Below are 21,683 nucleotides of genomic sequence, written 5' to 3'. Positions count from 1 at the left end.
TAGGCCTGTTTCTAGATACTGACCACCCTGAGAGCTGCTGCTTTGAGTTTTCCTGCATATTCGTACTCATTGCTTCCGGCTGTTTCTCAGCATACAGTTCTGTAGTTGGCAAGTGTCCTGCTTACTGCCAGAGTTTGTGATTGGTTTGGCAATTTATAAAAATTGCTCCATATTCTTGGTATCTGATCTTGTCATGTACTAGATTTCAACTGTAGGCATTTTAGTTGTTTAGTAGAATGAAATAGGATTTAGTTTTCCTTTCACTGGTACCTTGTTGTGTTTAGTGACACTTCTTGTGTTACTGCTTGAGTTGAGTTTTTGTAGGTGATGTGAGAATCAAAAAACCTTTCTGATTGCTATTTCGTTTTTGAAAACTAAGCCAGAGAGATTTTTTTCGGTTTCTCATTGATTGCACAGTTGGGGTATTGTAAGGTAAGATGTGACTAATACAAAGTGTTTTCCTTCCTTCATGCCTTTCTTACTGTCTCTCTGTCTCCTTCCTCCCTTCCACCCTTCTTTCACTCCTTCTCTTCTCCTCCCTTTCTGTCTTACTTATTCTTGGTTATGTCCAGGGTATCTTGCAGGTTGGCCTCAAACTCACTGTGTAGCTGGGGATGACCTTGGAGCCCTGCTTCTCTTGTCTCCACCTCCCAAGTATGAGGATTGCAGCCATGTATTACTGCTACTGGGAGTCTTTCGTCTAATTAAGGGCTTATGCTAGAGTGGAGTTGATGTCATTTTAGGATAAGGAAGTAATGCATACTTACTGAGAAAATACTAAAAGTTTTCAACCATAGAGAACATAAAATGGCTGCTATAATCTTACTATCCTAGAATAACCACTAGTATGTTTCTTAGATAGCTTTTTAGAATTTCTTTTTGTCTTTGTTTTCCTGTGTAGGTATTTGTATGTTTGGGCAATGTTTGTGTATTTGCAAAAAGTTGTAAAAATGTCTTTTCATACTTACTTCTGTTTACCACTTAACCTTTACCATGAATGTTTTTTGTCATTCATGCTAATCAAGTGTGATATTTCTAATAACTGTTTAATGCCTGTAGCTTATTATTGAGTATTAGATTTTGTAGTTTTTATTATCATAAATAGTTTTGTGATGTTATGTGAACATTGTAATGTTTTTGATTTCTTCAGCATGGATTTCTTTAGGTTTTGGATATATATTGGTTAAACTATAATTCGCACACAAAAAAGCAACAACTTGAGTTTTTGTAGTGGTATTTGAAAATTCCAACTTAATATCTCTATAAATGACGTAGCAGAAGAGTTTTAAAGTACATTTCTGTGTTCACATATGATCCTGAGAAGATAGCAAATGTTCTCGTAGGCTAGAGAAGAAAAGAAAAAGAGAATCAGTAGATGGGAGTCTATATGTGTATGTATGTGTCTGCAGATTATATATATGTATGTAGTTACATAATTTTTATTTAAGTTTGTTTATTATTTGGGGTGAGGATGTGTGCCATGGCACATGTGGAGGTCAGAGGACAACTTTGTGGGAGGCAGTTCTCTCTCCCTTTGTCTTTTTGTGGATTCTAGAATCAAGCTCAGGTTTAACATATTTGTACATACATGTTTTGCCTGCATACATGTCTGTGTATCACATGTATACCTTGTGCTTACAGAAACCTGAGAGGGTTTTGAATCCTCCCTCCTCCCCTGCCATAACTGAAGTTACAGACAGTTGTGAGCTGCCATGTGGTTACTGGGAATTGAACCCTGGTTCTCTGAAAGAACAATCAGTGCTCTTAACCTGAGCCATCTATCTAGCCCTGAAAGGAGTTTAAATGAAAGGAAAGATTAACGAGCTTTTAGTTGTATTAAATTATAGATAGTGAGACGTATAAGTGAAGCTATTTTGTAGCAGTTAGTTGTCCTCTGCATGTCTAAGCAGCCACACACCTGCAATATGTGCTGGGTATTAATGGCAGATATGTTTATTTGGTACCTTAGGTTTTAAAAGTATTCTTTTTGTAACATTATTTGCTTTCTTTCTGGTAGGAAGTGGCTCTGACTGTACCAGTGGACAGCTGCGGAAATGACTGAGCTAATGAGTAGCTTCATGACTCTCTTGTGTACGGCTGTCAGCTGCTCTTTTCTTTCTTTTCCTTTTTCCCCTCATGCATGAGTGCATGAGTGTGCTGCAGGCTTGTGACCTTATCAGTTTAGTTAGGGTTGTTTAGGCAGTATGGGTAAAGGGTGACTTACTGGTGGTACCATGAAAGAAATGTTTCTTCTCTCCCCCATCAACCATTGACTGACTATAAATCCTCAGGGAGAGAGGGTGCCTTGTGGGCTCTCCCTTCTGTGAAGGGTTGTTGAGAGGCCCAGGTGCGTTCCGGCCCTGCGCAGACAGGCACTGCTGGTGTGAGTTGTTGAGTGCTCTGGAGGTCTTGGTCCCCGACTATAGCATGAGAGTGAGAGACCTGACTCAAGTTACTTATTGGCAACAAGGGTATAAGAAATACCCCACAGAAAATAGGAGTTAGGGTCTTAGTGTCCCTGGATATAGAAGACTTAGATTTAAGTTTTTACATTCTCTTTTTAAATAATGCACTTTTAAGCAAGACTTAATCTTTTTGAGCCTTAGCTTTGTTTTCCAATGGGGTTAAAACTTAACCTTGGAGTTACTTTATAACTGCAATACTGTAAGAGTCTAGAGACTATGTATTCCCTACCCACCACTCCAATTCACAGTATCCTTAGCGCTCAGACAGAGCCTGGCATGTGGAACCCAAAGCTCTGCGTTTTTGACAGTGCCACAGTTGCGATCTTGTGTCCCCTTCAGGGAATCCAACAGGGGAGTTAATGACTTTTGTCATAATTGTCAAATTACCTTTGAAGAGATACATTGACACACCGTGTTTATCATTTCAATAGGATTATAATCCAGTACAGCCATTGCCTGTTTGTTCACTCATTTGGTTCCAGGCTGAGCCTTTAGGGATTCTTCCCCTCATTTGGCTCCTTTTGCCATATTCTGACCCTTTTTCATGCACTTGAATTTCTGGCACCACGGTGCTGTAGTTTTCACCACATACTCTGTTTTTTTTTTTTCCTGTCCTAGATGTGGAATCAGCTATTTCCTAAATAGTCATTGGTTTGTTATAATTGGATAAGGATAAATAGAAACTAAGTTCTGGGTGCTGGATGCAGTGAGTGTCATTCCTTCTTGGTGATCTCAGCCGACAGAACTAGGAAGTACAGGTATGTCTGCTCACCCACATGTGTGTGCAGCATTTATACGAGTGCTTTATTTTGATGGGGACATGCATTTCTATGAAAAGAGTGGATGGAGGAGGAGGAAAAGAACATGACTGAGGTGTGTCTACATCAACCGTCACTTTGGTGTGGGACACTCTTCACACTCTTAAACTGAGGACTTGGAAGAGTTTTTCCTGTGTTGGTTACATTTAATATTTACTTTATCAAAATTCAAAATGAAGTAATTTAAGGTTTTATCTTAATATATAAAAACAAAAGTATTATAAGTAATAACATCTTTGTTAATAAAAGCCTTAAATCATTTTGGATTTGTTTATATTTTATACTTTTGAATATTTTTTCCTACATATATGTCTTTGTGCCACATGTATGTCTAGTACCCATGGAGGTCATAGAGTTGGAACTGTACTTATAAGCAGTTTGAGCCACAGTGACACTGGGATCAAACCCAGGTCCTCTGTAAAAGCAGCATATGCTCCAAACACTGAACTTTTTTTTTTTTTTTCAGTTCCAGCCTTTTTGTTGTTGTTTTGGTTTTGGTTTTAGTTTTGAGACAGTATTTCTTTATGTTGCCTTAGAACTTGCTCTGTAGACCAGACTGGCTTTGAAATTAAAGAGATCCCCTTGCCTGAGTTCTGGGAGGCACCACCATGTCTGGTCTTCTTTTGTTTTTAAAGATCTACTCTGTGTGTGTGTGTATACCTGTGTAAATTTCCATGCACCGTGTGTGTAGGTGCCCTTGGAGGCCAGAAATATCTGATCCTCTGGAACTGAGGCACAGGTAGTTGTGAGCCACCTGATGTAGGTGCTGGGAACCAAACCTGGGTCCTTTCCGAGAGAAGTTAGTGCTCTTAACTTCTCTACAACCCCGAGAAAATAACTTTCATAAAATTAAACATTTTATGAGAAGTGAGTTGTGTATTTTTGTAGCTTTCGTTATAGTCTGTCTGACTCGGTATAAAATGTTTAGATTCTATACTTGCTAATGCATCCAGACTCTGATCCTGTCACCTGTTAAACAGCCATAGATACTGTACTCAGGAGAGTGCTGTGAGTAAGGAAGGTAGTGTTGTGACAGCTGTTTAAGCCAGAAATACGACATGAAGAGTGTGTCATCGCCCTCCAGGAGTCCCCCACACTTGAGAGTCATTGATGTGAATGTAGTAAAGCACTCATTGGAAGCGTGTTATTGAGCCAGGCCAGAGCAGTGGCCATGAGGCAAAGGAGAGGACTTGAGTTCATGCAGTATCGTAGAGGTTAGAAGAATGGAGTTTTCAACTGAAGTGGTCAGCACTGCTTCATTGAGACAACTGGATTTACTCACTCCATTCACTTTGATCGTTAACTAAAAGATGCTGACATTGGAGCAGCATTTACATTTATAGTAATAAGTATCCTTGGGATTCTGCAGCTTCCTCACAGTCAGATATGGTTTATAAGAGTTTGCATACAGTCGTGGGTCAGGCAGAGGAGGAGGTGTGATTTGTAACCCAAAAACCTCTGTTCATCAGTATGTGCATTTACCTTCCTACCCTAATCTGTAGCTTTGGGAGCTTAGAATTTGAAATCTTCCTGCTGGCTGGTTGTAACTAGTTCTTTCAAGTGTCCAGAGTCAGTCCTATAGCTTTCCTTTCCTCCTCTCTCCTCCTGTCTCTCACCTTAGATATCTCCTTTCCTGTATTCCATAAACGTCTCAAGTGGTATTAGCATTCTTTCTCCAGCCCAGTATATTTGCAGTACCAGTAATTGTGGCATAGCTTTCTTTTCACGCTTAATGTTTGCTATGCTTGTGATCATCTTGATTCAGATGTGTTCCAGGCAATGCTTTGGGACAGGTTCCTTCTGTTCCTTTTTGCATAACTGTGTATTACTTTTACTCTCAGCATAACTTTGGAGACAGTTAATTTGTTTGGATACGCCAAATAAGAATTATATTTTCAGAATCTTTAACTTTAAGAAGAATGTTAAGTAGAAAAGTTTGGGTTCATAAGAATTTATAGCAGACATTGCTTTGAGTTTCTTAGAAGAGGAATAGGAGCTGGTGGAGTCAGAGGCAAGGTGGTATTGTAAAGAGGTGGTGAAACAGCAGAACCTTGGTGATGGGTGGGGGAAGCCATTAACAGAGTTAGAGGGAAGCTGAAAGGTGCTTTTCTTAGTAGATAAAACAATAAATGAGAATTTAAAAATTGAAAGTTGACAAGAATATAGTGCTTCAGAAGTAGAGAGATGGGTAAGCCCAGATGTGTTTGCTAGTAGATCACAGTAAGTCATGAAGGCTGGGATTAGTAGCTGGTTGTTGATTCGCTGCCAGCAAGGCAGTATTATTATCCTGTTCTTCACTAGAGAAGTAGTTTATAGTAATGTGTTTACAGAAAGTTCGGCAGAGTTGGTGGTGTGGCTAGATTTGTATGTGTGGTGTTGGGAACAAGAAAGAAGGGACCAAAATGATCTCAAGGACTTGGTTATCTTCATTCTGGGAGATAGGGGGAGGAGAGTAAGTGAGCATTTGTAGACCTTATTAATATGTCAGCCAGTATCTGTTACATTATTAGCATTACTGGGTTTGGGGACAAAGTTGGGGAGGAAGGCAAGTTGTGAAGTAAAAATTAGAAGGAATAAATACTGACAGTTATAAATCTAATTAAGTCTCTCGTTTCATCCATGAAACCTATCAAGTTGTCATCTTTTTCTGATTCTCTCTTTGCTGTTTTTCCTTTGTACCATTTCATCCATTCATTTAGTTAGAGAAGGACGTGCTGTCTTGAAGTGTTAGTTTTTTTGTTATGTGCCAGAACTATGCCATTTGTACATTTAAAGACTTGGGAAAAGGAGATCTCATGTAAGAATGTGTTCATCATAGCTAGAGTGGGCACTTCACACAAAGAGCTCAGTAAGTGTTGTTTTATTCTTTAAACTTTACTGAATTTGGTACCAAACAGGCACTTAGTAGCAAGCAGATGAGTACAAGATAGAAGAAATTACAACAAAAAGTGTTTTGTGTATACATGGCATCTTTAAATAGTAAGACATACTTACTAATAGATAATTGAAATAAGTCTTAGGGAAAAATGTCATTTTGTACTCTGAACTTGAATTAGATTCTGGTTTTAAAAGTTCACTAGGTCTCTTTATTTATGTTCAAACTTGCAAGAATAAAAATTACCTTTGAGACTGTAACAGAACCACTTGGGGGCAATTAGTGGGGTGCATAGAACTTGGGGGACTCGGACCATAATAAGAGCAGAGAGTTTAGAGGTTTAGGTGGGTAACACATTTGGGTTTGATTACTGGGTTTTGGAGTCAGTCACACTGATATTTCTATACCGAAATTCAGGCTTTGAGGTAGCCACGGGGATGCTTTAAGGGGAATGGATGACATGACTAAACTCAAACGACAGGGAACAACAGGGTTTTGTTTTTAAGTTTGATATATTTTAACTGGGTGGTGGTGATGTGCACCTTTAATGTCAGTACTGGGGAGGCATGGCAGGTGGGTCTTTGAGTTTGAGGTTAGCCTGGTCTACAGAGTGAGTTCCAGGAAAAACAAAAATAACAAAAATGATGTATTTTGCAGACAGTGTTTTTAAATTCTATTACGGTTTTTAAAAATCTGGTAAGCTAGTCTTTTTAGCTATTTAGCCATTTATTGACACCTGCTTTTATCAATAACGCAGTTTAATATTTGTGAAACACAACACCAAGAAAATGATTTTCTTTTATCAAGAGTTCCCAGACTAAGGAACTCAGCTGGTAGAGTGCCTCCTAGTTTCAGGTTAGGTTCCAAAGCTGCAGAGAAATCCTGTCTAGAAAAACCAAAAGAACAAAATGATCAGTTTGCATGCATGTGTAAGTAAAACTGCATTTTGTTTTGTTTTGTTTTTCTTTGCTTGTTTGTTTGTTTGTTTTTCGAGACAGGGTTTCTCTGTGTATCTTTGGCTGTCCTGGAACTAGCTCTGTAGACCAGGCTGGCCTCGAAATTACAGAGATCTGCCTGCATCTGCCTCCCTGAGTGCTGGTATTAAAGGCATTACCACCATGCCTGGTTTAAAACTGCGTACTTGTAAAGACTTTGGTTTGTGAATAGCTGCTTATTGAAGAGTTTATGGGTCTGTCTTTACTCTCTTCTAAAGAGTTCCTGTTGCTTTCTTTTTTCTGTTTTTTTTTTCGTTTTTGTTGTTGTTGTTGTTTATTTGTTTTTTTGTTTTTTGAGACAGGGTCTCTGTTTATTCCTGTCTGTCTTGGAACTCACAGAGATCTGCCTGCCTCTTCTTCCCCAAATCTGGGATTAAAGACCACACACCCTGTGAGTTCCTGTTTCATATTGCTGCATTATCATGGTTTTTTTCCTTCAATTTATAAGCTGAAAAATGTTTGGATTGCCTTTTCAACCCTGTGAAACTGGAGCAATCCCACAGCTGCTTTCTGTCTCCTACTCTGTTCGTTGTGTGCCCAGCCTGAATATGTGCGTGTATTTCAGTGAGCCTCAGAAGTGAGGTGTGATTTTTACCATTCTGTGCTGTCTTCAAATAGCCCCTTGTTCTGTAGCCTAATAGAATTATCAGCTAAGTAATAATTTGCTTGTTGGCTTGTGATTTCACAGTTCTTCATTCCAGGAATTCATGATCGCTTCCATTTCTTTATTTTGTCATTCTGTTTGAAACCCCTGGTTCAAAGAACTTAAGTATTGTGCTCACAATCCCTAACAGCCACATGTCTTCTAGTTTACACTGTTAGTCTGTAAGGTGGTCTTAGTCTTTGGTACCATAGGTTTGCAGTTTTTTTTGCAAATATAGTCATGCTGTCTGTTGTTTTGGGGGCACAAGCCTGAGCCTTGGTGGCCCTAACAGCTAGGCTCAGTCTCCTGTCCACAGCACACCAGCTAACAGAAGTAGCAGTGAAAAGCCCAGAAAGGAAAGTTGGTTGTTATCCTCATACTAAGAGGAGGATCTGAGAGAGTATGACTTGCAGGTTCATCGTTGGGGTTCTTAGCAGTTTCGGTTTGAACAGAGAACAAGAGCATAACGGCATGACAAGGCAGTCATGGTCATGGTGTACTCCTGCCCGGCATTGGCCTGTCCTTGCCAGGGCAGAGTCTGAGGTGCACTGGCCTTTTGTCAAAATTGTGTGAAACCCTTTCCCAGGAAACCATCTTCCCCCTGCTGCCTCCCTCCTCCCCGCTCCCAGCTGGCTTGCGCTTTGGCTGTCCCCTTCCCTAGCATGAGATTCCTGGGGAAATAGCAATTTCTTGGGACCAGTGTTTGAATGGTCTCATGGGCAGTGAGAGGTACCTTGTTCTTGTCAGAACACTTAAATCATTAGCACCTTTTGTTTACTTGGATGATTTTCAGAGACTTTTGCTGTATTTTACAACATAATTTCAGAAAATTTGTTTTCATTTTAAGGAGAAATTTAAAAGGTTATGGTGAAGAGGGAGTTGACTGAGCATCCTCAGTCTGATGAGAATGGAGTGTGTGTTAAAGACAAGCAATTCTGGAACCAAGATTTGAAGACAGGACAACAGTGTTGACATAATATATCTCCTGGTCTCTGTTTTTCTGATTATTATGTAGTAAACATTATTTCTTGGGTAAAACTATATACATTTTCATAGTTACATATTTGGTAATGATTTGTTGAAAAGGCTAGGAAGAAAGTGGCTACTAGTCTGTAAAAATGTTGAGCTTAGGAAGGGGAAACAAATGTTGAACATGAAAACATTGTTTTCATCATTTGATTTAGTTTTCTCTTGATATGATCAGTTTTTAGAATTTTATACTGTTTTATTAAAAAAGACATCAAGATGTAAATGTAGACATAAGTTCCCGATGTTGTATTGACTTGTTGGAACCTAACCTCTCTTTGTGTTGTAACCTCAGTTAGTTCCTTAGTGTGACAATGAAGTTGGAGTTACTGACCTCCACTGTACACTGTTAGGTCTTACAAACATCCCTGTCCAAGACCTCATTCATCTCTTTTTTCCCTCTGGTTCAGTGAAGTTTCTTAGCTTCATATGCTCTGTTTTTGTTTCTCAGCAGCCTATTAGTTCTTTAGCACTCTGCATAGTTTGCACATATGCACAGCCACTCTATGTAGGTCAACAAAAGATGGAAATACAGTTTCGGGGTAGGTGGTCACAAAAGACTTTTATTTAAGCATGACAAACAGAAAGTAGGGAGGTTTTATTCAGTGTGCACACCCTGGGTAGAAAGATGTACAGAGGTCCAAACCTAAGCCTCGTGTTTTGAGCACTGCCCAGAACTTTAGAGTTAGAAGAATCCATGTAGGGCAAAGAGGAAATTAAAGATCAGCAGTTCTGTCGTGGTACAATTCTCCCATCATTGTCTTAGCTCTACTTGGTCTTGAAGAAGTTTCTTGCTTACAGGGATGGGGTGGTTATGAGGATAGGATTGCTTCAGCTCCAGGGGACTCTGTCCTCTGAGGATATGCTGTCCTGGGCATCCACGGTGACATAGAAGAAAGGCTAAGGACAATGATTTATCTATGCCATCGACCATTCAGAAGATGAGACAGATTACACAGATACTCCAAAAGTAAAGGCGACAAACAAGATCAAAGTAGAACCAGGCTTTTATCCTGAATTTAGTCACTTCGAAGCCAAAGTGAGGAGTTGGCACTTTTTGGCATAGGTGGTTTCAAAGTGCCTGCTGCAGTCCTCCCTTGTGTATGGATACCCTCAGTCTTGAGATAACGAGGACATCAGCTAGTCTAATCTGTCTGGTTGCCTGGGCGAATGATAAGCAGTATGTATGAAAGGGCAGACCCTAATGACAGAACACATAGGTAAACAACAGGGTGTTTGTGTCTGAAAATAGGAGTCATTTCTATTGGGAGCCACACTTGTTACAAGCATGAGTATGAATTCTAGTGAACAGAATTTAGTGTCAGGTAACCATGCATAAGGTCCATTTCTCTATAACTTCCTGGCTTAGTTACACTTACAAGGGTTAACCCAAGTGACTTTGGTTTTGTTACTGATTTTAAGACAAGGTTTTGCTGTGTGGCCTGGTGTGCCTCAACCTCATGATTCTTTCCCTTTAGCCTCCCAAGTGTTGGAACTACAGGCATGTGTTACTGTACCATTTCAGTTCTTATACCCACCCCCACACCCCTTGTCTCTGAACAGTTTTTCTCTAACATTGTGGACTCTAACAGAGTGGACTTTGTCCTGGTTGGTTTGATTTGGTTCCCGTGTGTAGGGAGAAGGGACAGGTGACAAGGAGTTAGTAGCAGTAAACCTTTTTGCCTAAATTCAAACAACTTAAGAAGTATAGAATGAGTAGGCAGAGCCTACTTGGAACCCATCCTCAAGTTTTAATTCTGTCTGCCCTGTGGGTAATGTCCCGAGCATCCCCCAAAATACCCCTCAGGTTATTTTGTTAGAAGCTGTACTTCTGCACAATGCACATTGGACTTTATGCATTTCTAAAATCAGCTTTGTTTTTTTTAAACAGATAAGTGTAAAGCAGGAAATTACTTTTACTGATGTATCTGAGCAACTGATGAGAGACAAAAAACAAGTCAGAGAGCCAGTAGACTTACAGAAAAAGAAGAAGCGGAAACAACGCTCTCCTGCAAAAGTAAGAGAATGTGTTAAGGTCTGGTCACTAACCTTTTAATTTTAAACTGTTGGATTATCTTGCGGGCAGGAACCTATTTGGACTTTAAGCCAGATGCAGAAGTCTTAACATGGTTTAGTACAGTTGGTGTGCTATACCAGCTTCTGCAGGAGGGATAGAGAAGAGAGATACGTACCTGTGGAGATGTGGTGGGCCGTGATTTTTAATTTCTCTCTTTCTCCCACCCGTATCCCTTTTTTCTGAAAGTGAACTTCTGTGTTTCCATATGTCCCTTGTATTTAAAAACCTACATGATATATAGGTTCTTACTTGTTGTTCATAATTAATACAAGTGTTAATGTTTTGTGAAAGTTTACTCTGATTATTCATCATAGATACCTTTAATAGAATGTACGCTCCCTGAGGGCAGAGACCTATTTTATCACAGCTGTATCAAAGGGTCTGAAGGGAGGCTAAATGAACCCTTAATATTTTGTGGCTCAAGGAATGGGTTGGTAATAAATACTTTTAGGAGTTGGTCTGCTTTTATGTTTTTTACTCTTGCAGTGGCAATGTCTTGATGTTCCCTAGTATGTAGCATTGACCATTCATCTTCAGTTACTTCTCCCATGCTTTTACCCTATATAGTAAAGAAGCTACTCCTCCATCCCCTTTTTAAAAACAAGATCTTATATATCCAAAGCTAGCATTGAACTTAATTTATGGCCAAGAATGACTTTGTGTTTCTGATTCTCCTGCCTCTACTTCTTAAGTGCTAGGATTACATAGGAGTGTGTCACCATGCATAGTGTTAGTCAGTGCTGGGTACTGAACCCAGGGTTTGATGCATGCTGCACAAGTGCTTTGCATCCTGAGCTACATCATTAGTTCCCCATTTAAATATCATATATTATAATATGTTTTTTTTTTTCAAGCAGGGTCTCAGTATGACCTGGACTAAGCTGGCTTTGAACTTGGAATCTTCCTACCTCTACCTACTGATTGCTAGCATGAATTACAATGCTGATTCAGTAGCAGGGTGGCTACTTACTGTAATTTTTATTTAAATTTTTATTAAAAGTCATAATCATTATCATGTACAATTATATGCTGTAATGGGCTAGAGCAACCAGTACTGGGTTGCAAGAGCAGATTGCTAAAGTTTAGCAGTTTTGTGAGTCAGTTGATAATGGCATTGTTAGCTATTAGCATTAACCATTGTGGGGTTGTTTACACTGTGGAGATGGGAACTGCTCCTCTCATTTCCCGTTGTTAGCGCACCTCTTGCTGCTGTTTTAGGGATATAGAACATATGCCTAGTGTATCAAAGTTTAAAAATTACAGTATAAAATCATTGAGTTCTATTTCTTTTTTTTAAAAAAAAGATTTTATTTATTTAGTATACAGTGTTCAGTTTGTGTTTATGCCTGCACACCAGAAGAGGGTACCAGATCTCATTACAGATGATTGTGAAATTGAACTCAGGACCTCTGGAAGATCAGTCAGTGCTCCTAACCTCTGAGTCATCTCTCCAGCCCCTAAAGTTATATTTCTAACAGATTTTGACTCTCTGCCATATTTCTGTTTTCAAAATTTAGTGAATTTTTATAAATGTAATTTTCTGATTTTTCAACTGTACAGTCTGTTTAATCTATTTTTGTACTAAAAGTTAACAACAGTAGTCTTTTGTTTTTATAGTGCTAGGGATCACACACACACACACACACACACACACACACACACACACACACACACACACACGTCCTTCTTATCCTGGGCAAGAATTATACCATTGAGCTATATTCTCAGCTCCGTAAAGTTTTGTAAACATTTTTCTTAGCTATGTACTGTCTTACTTTGACCAGCTCATGTTATAATTAACGATTGTTTCCTTGAGCATTGCTGTGTTGTTGTATTCTTTTCATCTCCATTTTGAGCCAATGCTGTACATTTACCATTGTGTTATAGAATCAGAGGGTATACGCTTGATTTCCATCACTGTTCAAGTTATATCTCCATGGGGTGGATGTGGCTGGTGCTCCCTGCACTCCCGAGAGCACGGGGCGGGGTCAGACTTGACCTCTTTAGCTTACCATGAAGTCACTCTGTGTTGGAATCATATTTCTTTGTTTTGGGTCACACTGAATTCATATTTCTTATTTGTTTGACATGTCATATTTCATTTTATGGAATCCTTTTTCTCCCCGATCCCCTTTCTTGTTTTTCTCAGTGATTGTAATTTGTTTTTATTGTTACTGTTCTTTACATCAATAAATCAAATTCCTCAGAGTAATTTCAGGGTTTGTGAAAAGTTAACTTCTAAAACTGCAATAATAGTTGATTGTTCTACTTTGTGCTCACTTGTTTACATATGGGGACTCTGTTTTGAGAATTTAAGATTTATCTATTTTTTATTGTATACATATGAGTGTTTTGCTTGCATGTATATCTATACATCACATGAATGCCTGGTGCCTGCAGAGGCTTTAGAGCTGCTGTGGACCTGTAGTTACAGGTGATTGTGTCCACCATGTGAGCATTAAGAACTGAATCTGGGTCCTCTGGAAGATTTTAAATTGTATATGTGCTAAGCTGTATATTTTCCTAGATATTTTATTACCATGTTTTTCTGGTGCTAGTCTGTAGTTTAATTCTTTTCTTTTTTTAAGGATTTACTTTCATTGTTTTAATTTTATAAAATTTTTATGTTTTATTTATAGGAGTATTTTGCCTCAGTGTATGTATATGCATTACATACATGCCTGGTATCTGTATTGGATCTTCCCCTGGGACTGGAGTTATGGATGGTTGTGAGCCGTGTGGGTGCTGGGAACCAAACCCAGGTCCTTTGCAAGAGCAACAAGTGTTGTGAACTACTGAACCATCTCTCCAGCCTGTTGCTGCTGTTGTTGTTGTTATTGTTATTATTATTGTTGTGGTTTTTTTGTTGAGGGTTTTCTGTAACAAACTTGGCTGTCCTGAAACTTACTTTCTAGTTCAGACGGGCCTCAAACTCGGAGATCCACCTGCCTCTGCCTCCCAAGTGCTGGCGTGTACTATCACACTTGGCAGTTATATTTTGATTGTGTGTGTATGTGTGCGTGCGCTTATGAATGCTGTTACTCTTGGAGGACAGAAAAGGATATTAGATTTTTTTTATTAAAGATATTTTATGTATATGAGTACTCCATCTACATATGTGACTGTATGCCAGAAAGAGGACATCAGATCCCACTATAGATGGTTAGTTGTGAGCCACCATGTGGTTGCTGGGAATTAAACTCAGGACCCCTGGAAGAACAGCTAAGTGCTCTTAACCTCTAAGCCATCTCCCCAGCACCAAAGGTTATTAGATTTCCTGCCACTGGAGTTACAGGTAGTTGTGAGCTGCCTGCTTGTTACATATAGTGGGCAAAAAAAGTGTGGCTAATTGATTTGCAGTGTCCCAGATGAGTGGTTGCTTTGTAGGCTGCCTGCTCACAACTGGGAGTCAAACCCAGGCCCTCTGCAAGAATGGTGCAAGTTCTTAACCACTTAACCCTTCAGCAGTCCCAGGTGAATGCCTTCTGAGATTCTCACTGAAGTCCACATTATTACTATCCAGTAGAGGATTACCCAGAACCTTTTGTGATGTGCTGTCTAGGCCTTTGGTGGGTGTGAAGAGGATGCTGAGGTTCACACCCAGTGCCTAATCTGTGGTAGACAGGTGCTTTACTTCTGAGTTATATTCGCATGAGTTATATGAGGCATTTCTCAAAACACATTGTGTATGCAGAGTTTTGTTTGTCTAAGTCAGTTTTTTGACAATTTCTAAAAGCACCACCAAGGTATTTTGTCCTGATCAGTGTTGTAGCCAGATGAGAGACAACCTGTTCTAAGTGCAGTATACACAGGACAGCATTTCAGGACAGTCCTTTTAGGGAGATCTTAGAACAGTGAAGTACTGTAAATAGTACAGAGCAGACATAAGTGAGAATAACAAAAATAGTTACTTTAAAATTGTTTACGGCAGCCGAGCGGTGGTGGCGCACACATTTAATTCCATCACTCATGACATAGAGACAGGCAGATCTCTGTGAGTTCGAGACAGCCAGGGATACACACACACAAAAACATCCTGTTTCAAAAAAATTGTTAACAGCAGGAAGTGGTTGCATATGCTTCTAATCCTAGCACTTGGGAGGCAGAGACAGGAGGATCTCTGTATGTTCAAGGCAGCTTGGTCTACAGAGTGAGTTCCAGGATAGCTAGAACTGTGTAGAGACCCTGTCTTAAAAAAGGACAAAAACCAAAAAAAAAAAAAAAATGTTCTTATATGTTACATGTAGTAGACAGAACAGTGTGGCTACTTTTAACATTGATCTGCAGTTTTCTAGATGAGTGATTTCTTTGTGTCTGAAGTGTTAGAACTTTGAAGTGTAAACCTAGTTGTTTCCAATCTCTTCCAAAGTGTGTTAGTGCCATAGTTCAGATATTTTATATAAGTAACTTATTCTACCATTTTCACATGAAGCCAGACAAGTTTATCTTGAGTTTATAGTTTATAAATCAATGCATTGATTGAAGTTTTTTTTTTTACAATTTTTAAATTTCTTAAAGTTCAAGATGTTGTGTATGCTAAGAAAGTGTTTATGACTTTGGGGAAAGTTGTCAGAGGGTGAATGTTTAGAAATAATACGTAGTAGATGGTGTGAGAACTAGAATTTATTATCTTTAGAGGGCTAGTCTCCTTCATAACTTTTTCCAAACCTTGGTCTGCCCGTCACCAGTGTCTGTAGCATATGCTGTCATTGTGTCAGATGGGATCTGGTGAACATATCAGAGCTCTCGTCAGGTTAGCTGTGCTGGCTGGCACATTGCTCCGCCATCATCAGCTGCTGCAGACAGCAAGCAGTAGTTACGCTGGGAACCTTTGTCATCTTAAAGTAGATGAAATGCTTTGTAACTGGGTTGAGGACTAGTATCTAGGTTAAGGGATTTTCTCCATTGTGAAATAATCTGTTTATGAAAATAGAGGAAACTGTAGTCACTTTCTCTTTCAAATGTCAGATTCTCTTTTGGGTGGGGGCTTTTATTGAAGTAGATTGGGTTAGAACCCAGAGCCTCATGCATGCCAGATAGGTGCCCTACTGGAAGTACCTGCTATGCCCCAACCACAGATATTTCATTTTTTACCAAAATAGTACATTTAGTCATAAATCACCCTCTGGTGTCTCAGTGCTGATGTAAATAAACCTTTGAAATCACATATATAGTGAAAGAGCTGTGTGAGGAGACTGTTCTTCCCCTCACGGTGGAGACTTGAGCATTGGACTTTGGAAATGCTTCTGCTTGCTTCACTGTCTCATTCCTTAAGGACAGGCCACTCATTACATTGCTGAACCTGTGGGCTACTCAGCCTCACTTTGAATCTGCCATTGTTCTGTATTACAGATAGCTAGAGTTGTTAGAAGCCTGTGGAGTCTGTCAGTGTAACCCAGTCTCAGTGTATTGTGTCAGTGATTGAACACCCCACCTCCCAGGCTCTGTTGCTTGCTTGTGGTACATTTTCCAGGTACAGACATCTAGGCTCCATCTGTGAAGACTCTTACTTGCGGGGGGTGGGGGGCAGGAGTGGGGATGTATGTATATATACGTGAAAAGAATACTAGGTGATTATGATGTACATGTAAGCTGAAGACCCTTAAATCTTGATGAATGAAGTATTGCCATTAGACTTTTATTATCTTTACGAGACGTTTTCCAGCTCAAAAGAATTTTGTTATTATTTCCTTAACATTCATGAATTCTACGAAGCTTTTTAATAAAGTTTAATATTCTTGTAATCAGGTAGTATAGACAATTGCTAGGCTTTTCAAACCCTTTAGTAATCAACTAAGAAAAAGCAGCATAATTTTAATTACATCTATTCTTTTGTATTTCTCCTTTTAATTTAACAAATAATTTGAGTGTGCAGTCCCTTGACAGGAGCTAAGGAAAGGAAGTGGGTTGTTTTAGAGCCCTTTAGGAAATCTGAGTAGAAACTGATTGTTTAGAGTGGTGCTGAACTCCTGAAGGATGGGCATGTTGCACACATGGGTTATAAACCATGTGGTCATCTCCCAGCAGTTTAGTATATGCCATTGGTCCGGGAAGAGAGTTGAGATTTGGGGATCAAAAAGATTTAAGAAAATGATTGTTAAATGAGAAAAAAGTATGTATTATTATTATTTTGTTTTTTTTGAGACACAGTTTCTCTGTGTAGTTCTAGCTGTTCTAGAACTCACTCTGTAAACCAGTCTGGCCTTGAACGCACAAAGATCCACCTGCCTCTTCCTCCCAAGTGCTGGGATTAAACCCATCTGAAAAAAATATTTTAAAAGAAGCAGAATGGGTGTGTTAGACATTTGTCACACTCTCTTTTCCATGTCTCGTTGGTTTTTGGAAGAACTGTCTTTGAAGATTAACTGAGACTAGAAATGAAAATAGGAAAGCAAACATAATGCTAATAAGAAAATGAAGGAAGAAAATTAGAAACGTAGCATACTAATAATCCATTAATCTGGTTTTCCCCAAAGAGTGACTGCATTGTGGAGAAATTGTTTTCCATAGAGGTGAACCATTAAGAAGATTCTAATAGTGAGAAGAGGCCATCTTTTAGAGGTTCTCACCTGCTTGTCTGCACTCGGGAAACATGAGTGTTTTTCAAAAAAAAAAAAAAAAAAACAAACATGATCTTTTCTAAGATCAGTGGTCAGTGAGATGGTGTGACTGTCAGGACCCATATGATAGACGGAGCAAACTGACACCCCCCCCCCCATATACAAGTCTTTTAAACTCTCAAGACCAGTATGACAAATATGAGTCAGAGTCCATTCTTATAACATAGTGAGTTTCATATTCTGACACTGGTAAAGCTTACTATTTGAAAATGAAATTTGCTAATAAGTAAAATGTGGTGTAGAGACATAAAATCCTGAAGAAGGAGATTGTGAATGTGAGGGACTAGCTCTGACCAGCTTAATCAGATAACTTTTACTCTGCCATTGTTTCAGAGAAGGAAGAAAATTCTTTTTGGCAGGGGGTTCAAGACAGGGCTTTTTGGTGTAGCCCTGGCACTCACTCTGTAGACCAGGCTGGCCTTGAACTCAGAGATCCACCTACCTCTGCCTCCTGAGTGCTAGGCTTAAAGGCTTGGGCCACCACTGCCTGGCAGGAAGAAAATCTTGAAAGTACCTTTCACACCCTCAGTTGTAAGTTTAATAATTTACAACTCATAATTGGTGAGGGTTTAAATCAGTGGTTCTCAACCTTTCTAATGCTGTGACCGCTTAATACAGTTCCTTATGTTGTGGTGACCCCCAGCTATAAAATTTCATTGCTACTTCATAACTGTAATTTTGCTCCAGTTATGATTGTAATGCAAATTTCTAATATGCAGGATATCTGATATACAACCCCTGCAAAAGGGGTTGTGACCCACAAGTTAAGAACCGTTGGTTTAGATCATTTCTAAGTTCTCTTGGGTTTGAGTGGCTTAAACACTGATGTCAGTTAATGTTGAAAGGTGTCATAAGTCCATAGTCATTAGATTAAAATATGAATGGATGATTTTAGTAGTATGCACATACAGTGTGAAAAGCCATGCTTGTCTTTTGAGAAGAACCTTTTCTCATGGAGGAGTGTGATTGATCCCGGAGTGAGGTCTCTCAATTGAATAAGCGGAGTTTAGACCTTTGCTTGGTAAAAAGAAGTGTATTACTAAGAGAGCCCTCCTCACTCCTAAGGCCCCTCCCACTCTCCATGTGCATGTATGTAATAAATATATAAATAAGTATATGTGGTTCTAGCTAGAAATAAATTTGTCTCAAAATAAAAATACATGGTGAACCATGAGATTAGGGACACAGAATAGCTAGGAAATTTCATAAGATACCAAACAGTTTTTTTTCCTGTAAAATCTTACTTTAACCCTGTTAGACAAATATGAAACTCACAAGAGTTGGTGGATGTTTGCATTACTGCTAGTTTGTTCTCCTGGGCAGAGGAGCCTGACTTGCTCGGTCTGTGTGATGCGCTGATTGTCTGAAGCAGTGGTGACGGGAGGAAGCTTGAGCTGCTGCTCTGAGGTCGAGCTTCAAGGAGCACACCTGTAATTCCAAGCTTGGAACTCTGGACTCTGAACATGCTTGCCAGCAAAACAGAATCCCCAACCAAAACTAAAAACTGCTGCCTCCTACGTCCTAGGAATTAAAACATGAACCTCCAGCTTCTGCTGCTGTAATGGTGATCATATGTTGAGTGGCGGGAAAGCAAATCAAAAATATTTTTTGCTACTAATAACAAGCAAGACAGCTAATCTTTAGGGTAAATGTCTCAAATCATTGGATCACAACTTAAAAAGATCCTGAAAGGGTGTAAACAAGAATAAGTCAAATTGGCTAGAGAGATGGCACAGCAGTTAAGAGCACTGGCTGTGGAGAACCTGATTCAGTTCCCAGCAACCACATGGCAGCTCACAGCCATCCATAATGGGGTCTGATGCCCTCTTCTGGCATGCAGGCAGACATGCAGATAGAGCACTCATTCATAAAATACATACATAAATAAAATCTTTGTAAAAAGGATAAGTCAAGTGTATACTGAGGAAGACAGTTTGGCAGAATTAGTATGCTGTTCTTCCATGCCTGCACTTAGTCTTGGATTGCTCTCCTTTCTATGGTACCTAGTCAGTGGATGATCTGAAGGCCACTAGATGGACAAGTACATTTTTAGAAAACTTTTTATTTTGTTTGTTTTTGTTTAAAGAATGAAGTGTTAAGTTGTGAGGGCTATTTGGTATGGGTAGCAGGCAGCTAACTCTGTCAGTGATAGGTGCAGAATCCACTGTGCCCCAAACTCCATGTTTGGACATTGGGATTATAGCAGTGAATGAAACAGGCAAGTTCGTGTGGATACATTTCGAACAGATTGCAAATAGGAAAAGCCATTGATGTTTGTTTGTGGCAAGGTGGATGTTTTTCTAACCCTCTAAACAAAAATATGTGTTACACTGGCCTCACAAAGGAAAAGAAAATTAAATTTAAAATGTCTGAGAATTTGATATTTGTACTTGAACTTATAAATATGCTGGGTTGGTTTTAGTGTGTTTGCCATAATGTAGTGGTATCTGTTTCATCTATGTAATTCTGCCTTGAATTAATACTGGAATGAAGATAGCATGACGACTTCCAGTGCTGAAAATAATTACCCAGAACTCCTAGCTGTCCATAAAGGGTTACATCCGCTTCACAGAATGCAGCATAGGCCAGAGTTATGCCTACAAGACCTTTTCTCCCCATTGCTGTGCTGTGGAAAGCCATTGAACTGCCATGGCTTTTGGCACTCAGATCTTATTTTTATCAACTTATGTGAGAAGCAGAAAGCCTGGTATTATCATCTTATTTATTATATGTAATACTTATCATCATTTTTTGCATATTTTGAATCCTATTTTAAGAGTGTTTGTGTATTTTCTTTTTGTACAATGTTAATTTACATTATTATTATGTGACTTAGAGGAACTGAAAAAAGTTGAAACCTGACTGGCCAGAAATCAGACTTTTATTCTCACTGTCTGTTCAGGAAGCTGTGACACCCACTTCCAGTCTCCTGCCAAATGTGTCCCTTCTATGTGTTGGGTGCATAGACTTGAAGCATTGTTGACCATATTGGCAATTTGCCCAGAACCCAAATACCCTGTATAATTTGCATACTAATTATCATTGATTTGCATATAGTATAGGCTGAATTGTCTCCCTGAATTCAAAGTAAAAAGATACTCTAAAGATTAAAGTCATTTTTCCTTCACTACTTCTCTTTTCTAGGTTGAAGAAGGGATCATAGTTGTGTGTTTGTAGGCCCTAGTCAGTTTCCACAGTCCTTTTGTATTTCTTAAGATGCTGTCCAGATCTCTCTCTCCTATGTTAAACAATCTGTTGCCTTCCTGCCTTCCTGCCTCCCTGCCTTCCTGCCTCCCTCCCTCGTGTTAGAGGTGAACTGTTGCGTTGTAACACGGGTCCCTCTACATAGCCCTGGATGTTCTGGAACTCTCTATGAAGACCAGGCTGGCCTTGGACTCAGAGAGATCCACTCGCATCGGCATTCTGAGTGCTGGGTTAGTGCGCCACTAATCTTAGTTTACTTTCTGTAGGCTTTCATCTCCACAGTTGTTTCCCACTCTGGCTCATGCCTCCTGATCTGGTCCCGTCTTTCCCTCTTTTCGTCCTCAGGTTCTTGCTATGTAGCCCTTGGACTCTCTGTCCTCCTGCTTCAGGCTCCTGAGCTCCATGACATCTGACATTCTCTTTTAGTTTTCTATGCTTCTTCACATCATATTCTGCCACCTTCCCTCACTCTTCAGTAATGATAAAAGGAATCACTTTTTCTTATCACTCTGCTATGTGTCTAATGGGATAAAATGCTCACGCTGAGTAAGTTGTTGTTAAGGTAGGATTCACGAGAGTGAAGGTGAGCTTTTATTGGTAACTGTCCAGCCCATACTCACAGTGTTCTTAATTGCAAGATACTCAGGGTGGTTAAACTGGTTTCTTTTCTCCTGTCTTCTCACTGGTTTATCTGATGAGTATTTTAGGACATGTTCAGCAGTGCTAGCTCTACAGTACTTTAGAGGTGCTAGATGAGACAAAGTACTGGGAAACTTCATTTTCTCGTTTTTAAAAAATAAGAAAATAATAACAGGTAAACTCTTACCTGACTCAAAAAATGTTTTAAGTCTGTACAGTATATCCATTATTTTATGTGCTTAGTTTATCATCCTTTTTATTATGTAGTATATTAAACATATACAAATAAGTGTATGTTCATGTATACACATGAACACTGTA

The 21,683-nt window shown here is 39.3% G+C and overlaps 1 protein-coding gene across 6 annotated transcripts in view; it reads left to right on the top strand.

The window, feature by feature from the left end:
• The window catches only part of Znf148 (zinc finger protein 148), a 127,460-nt gene that overhangs the window by 68,638 nt on the left and 37,139 nt on the right, over positions 1 to 21,683 (top strand). For all 6 annotated transcript variants that reach the window (XM_085685482.2, XM_048454097.3, XM_048454099.3 and 3 more), the window contains exon 5: positions 10,714 to 10,839. In XM_085685482.2, coding sequence (XP_085541608.1) covers positions 10,714 to 10,839 — 126 coding nt within the window. The remainder of the gene's footprint in view (positions 1 to 10,713; positions 10,840 to 21,683) is intronic.

Source organism: Myodes glareolus, chromosome 2 (assembly GCF_982192425.1).
Source record: "Myodes glareolus chromosome 2, mMyoGla1.1, whole genome shotgun sequence".
Classification (NCBI taxonomy): domain Eukaryota; kingdom Metazoa; phylum Chordata; class Mammalia; order Rodentia; family Cricetidae; genus Myodes; species Myodes glareolus.
The sequence above is the reverse complement of the archived record's forward strand: the minus strand, read 5'-3'. Positions and strand labels throughout refer to the sequence as shown.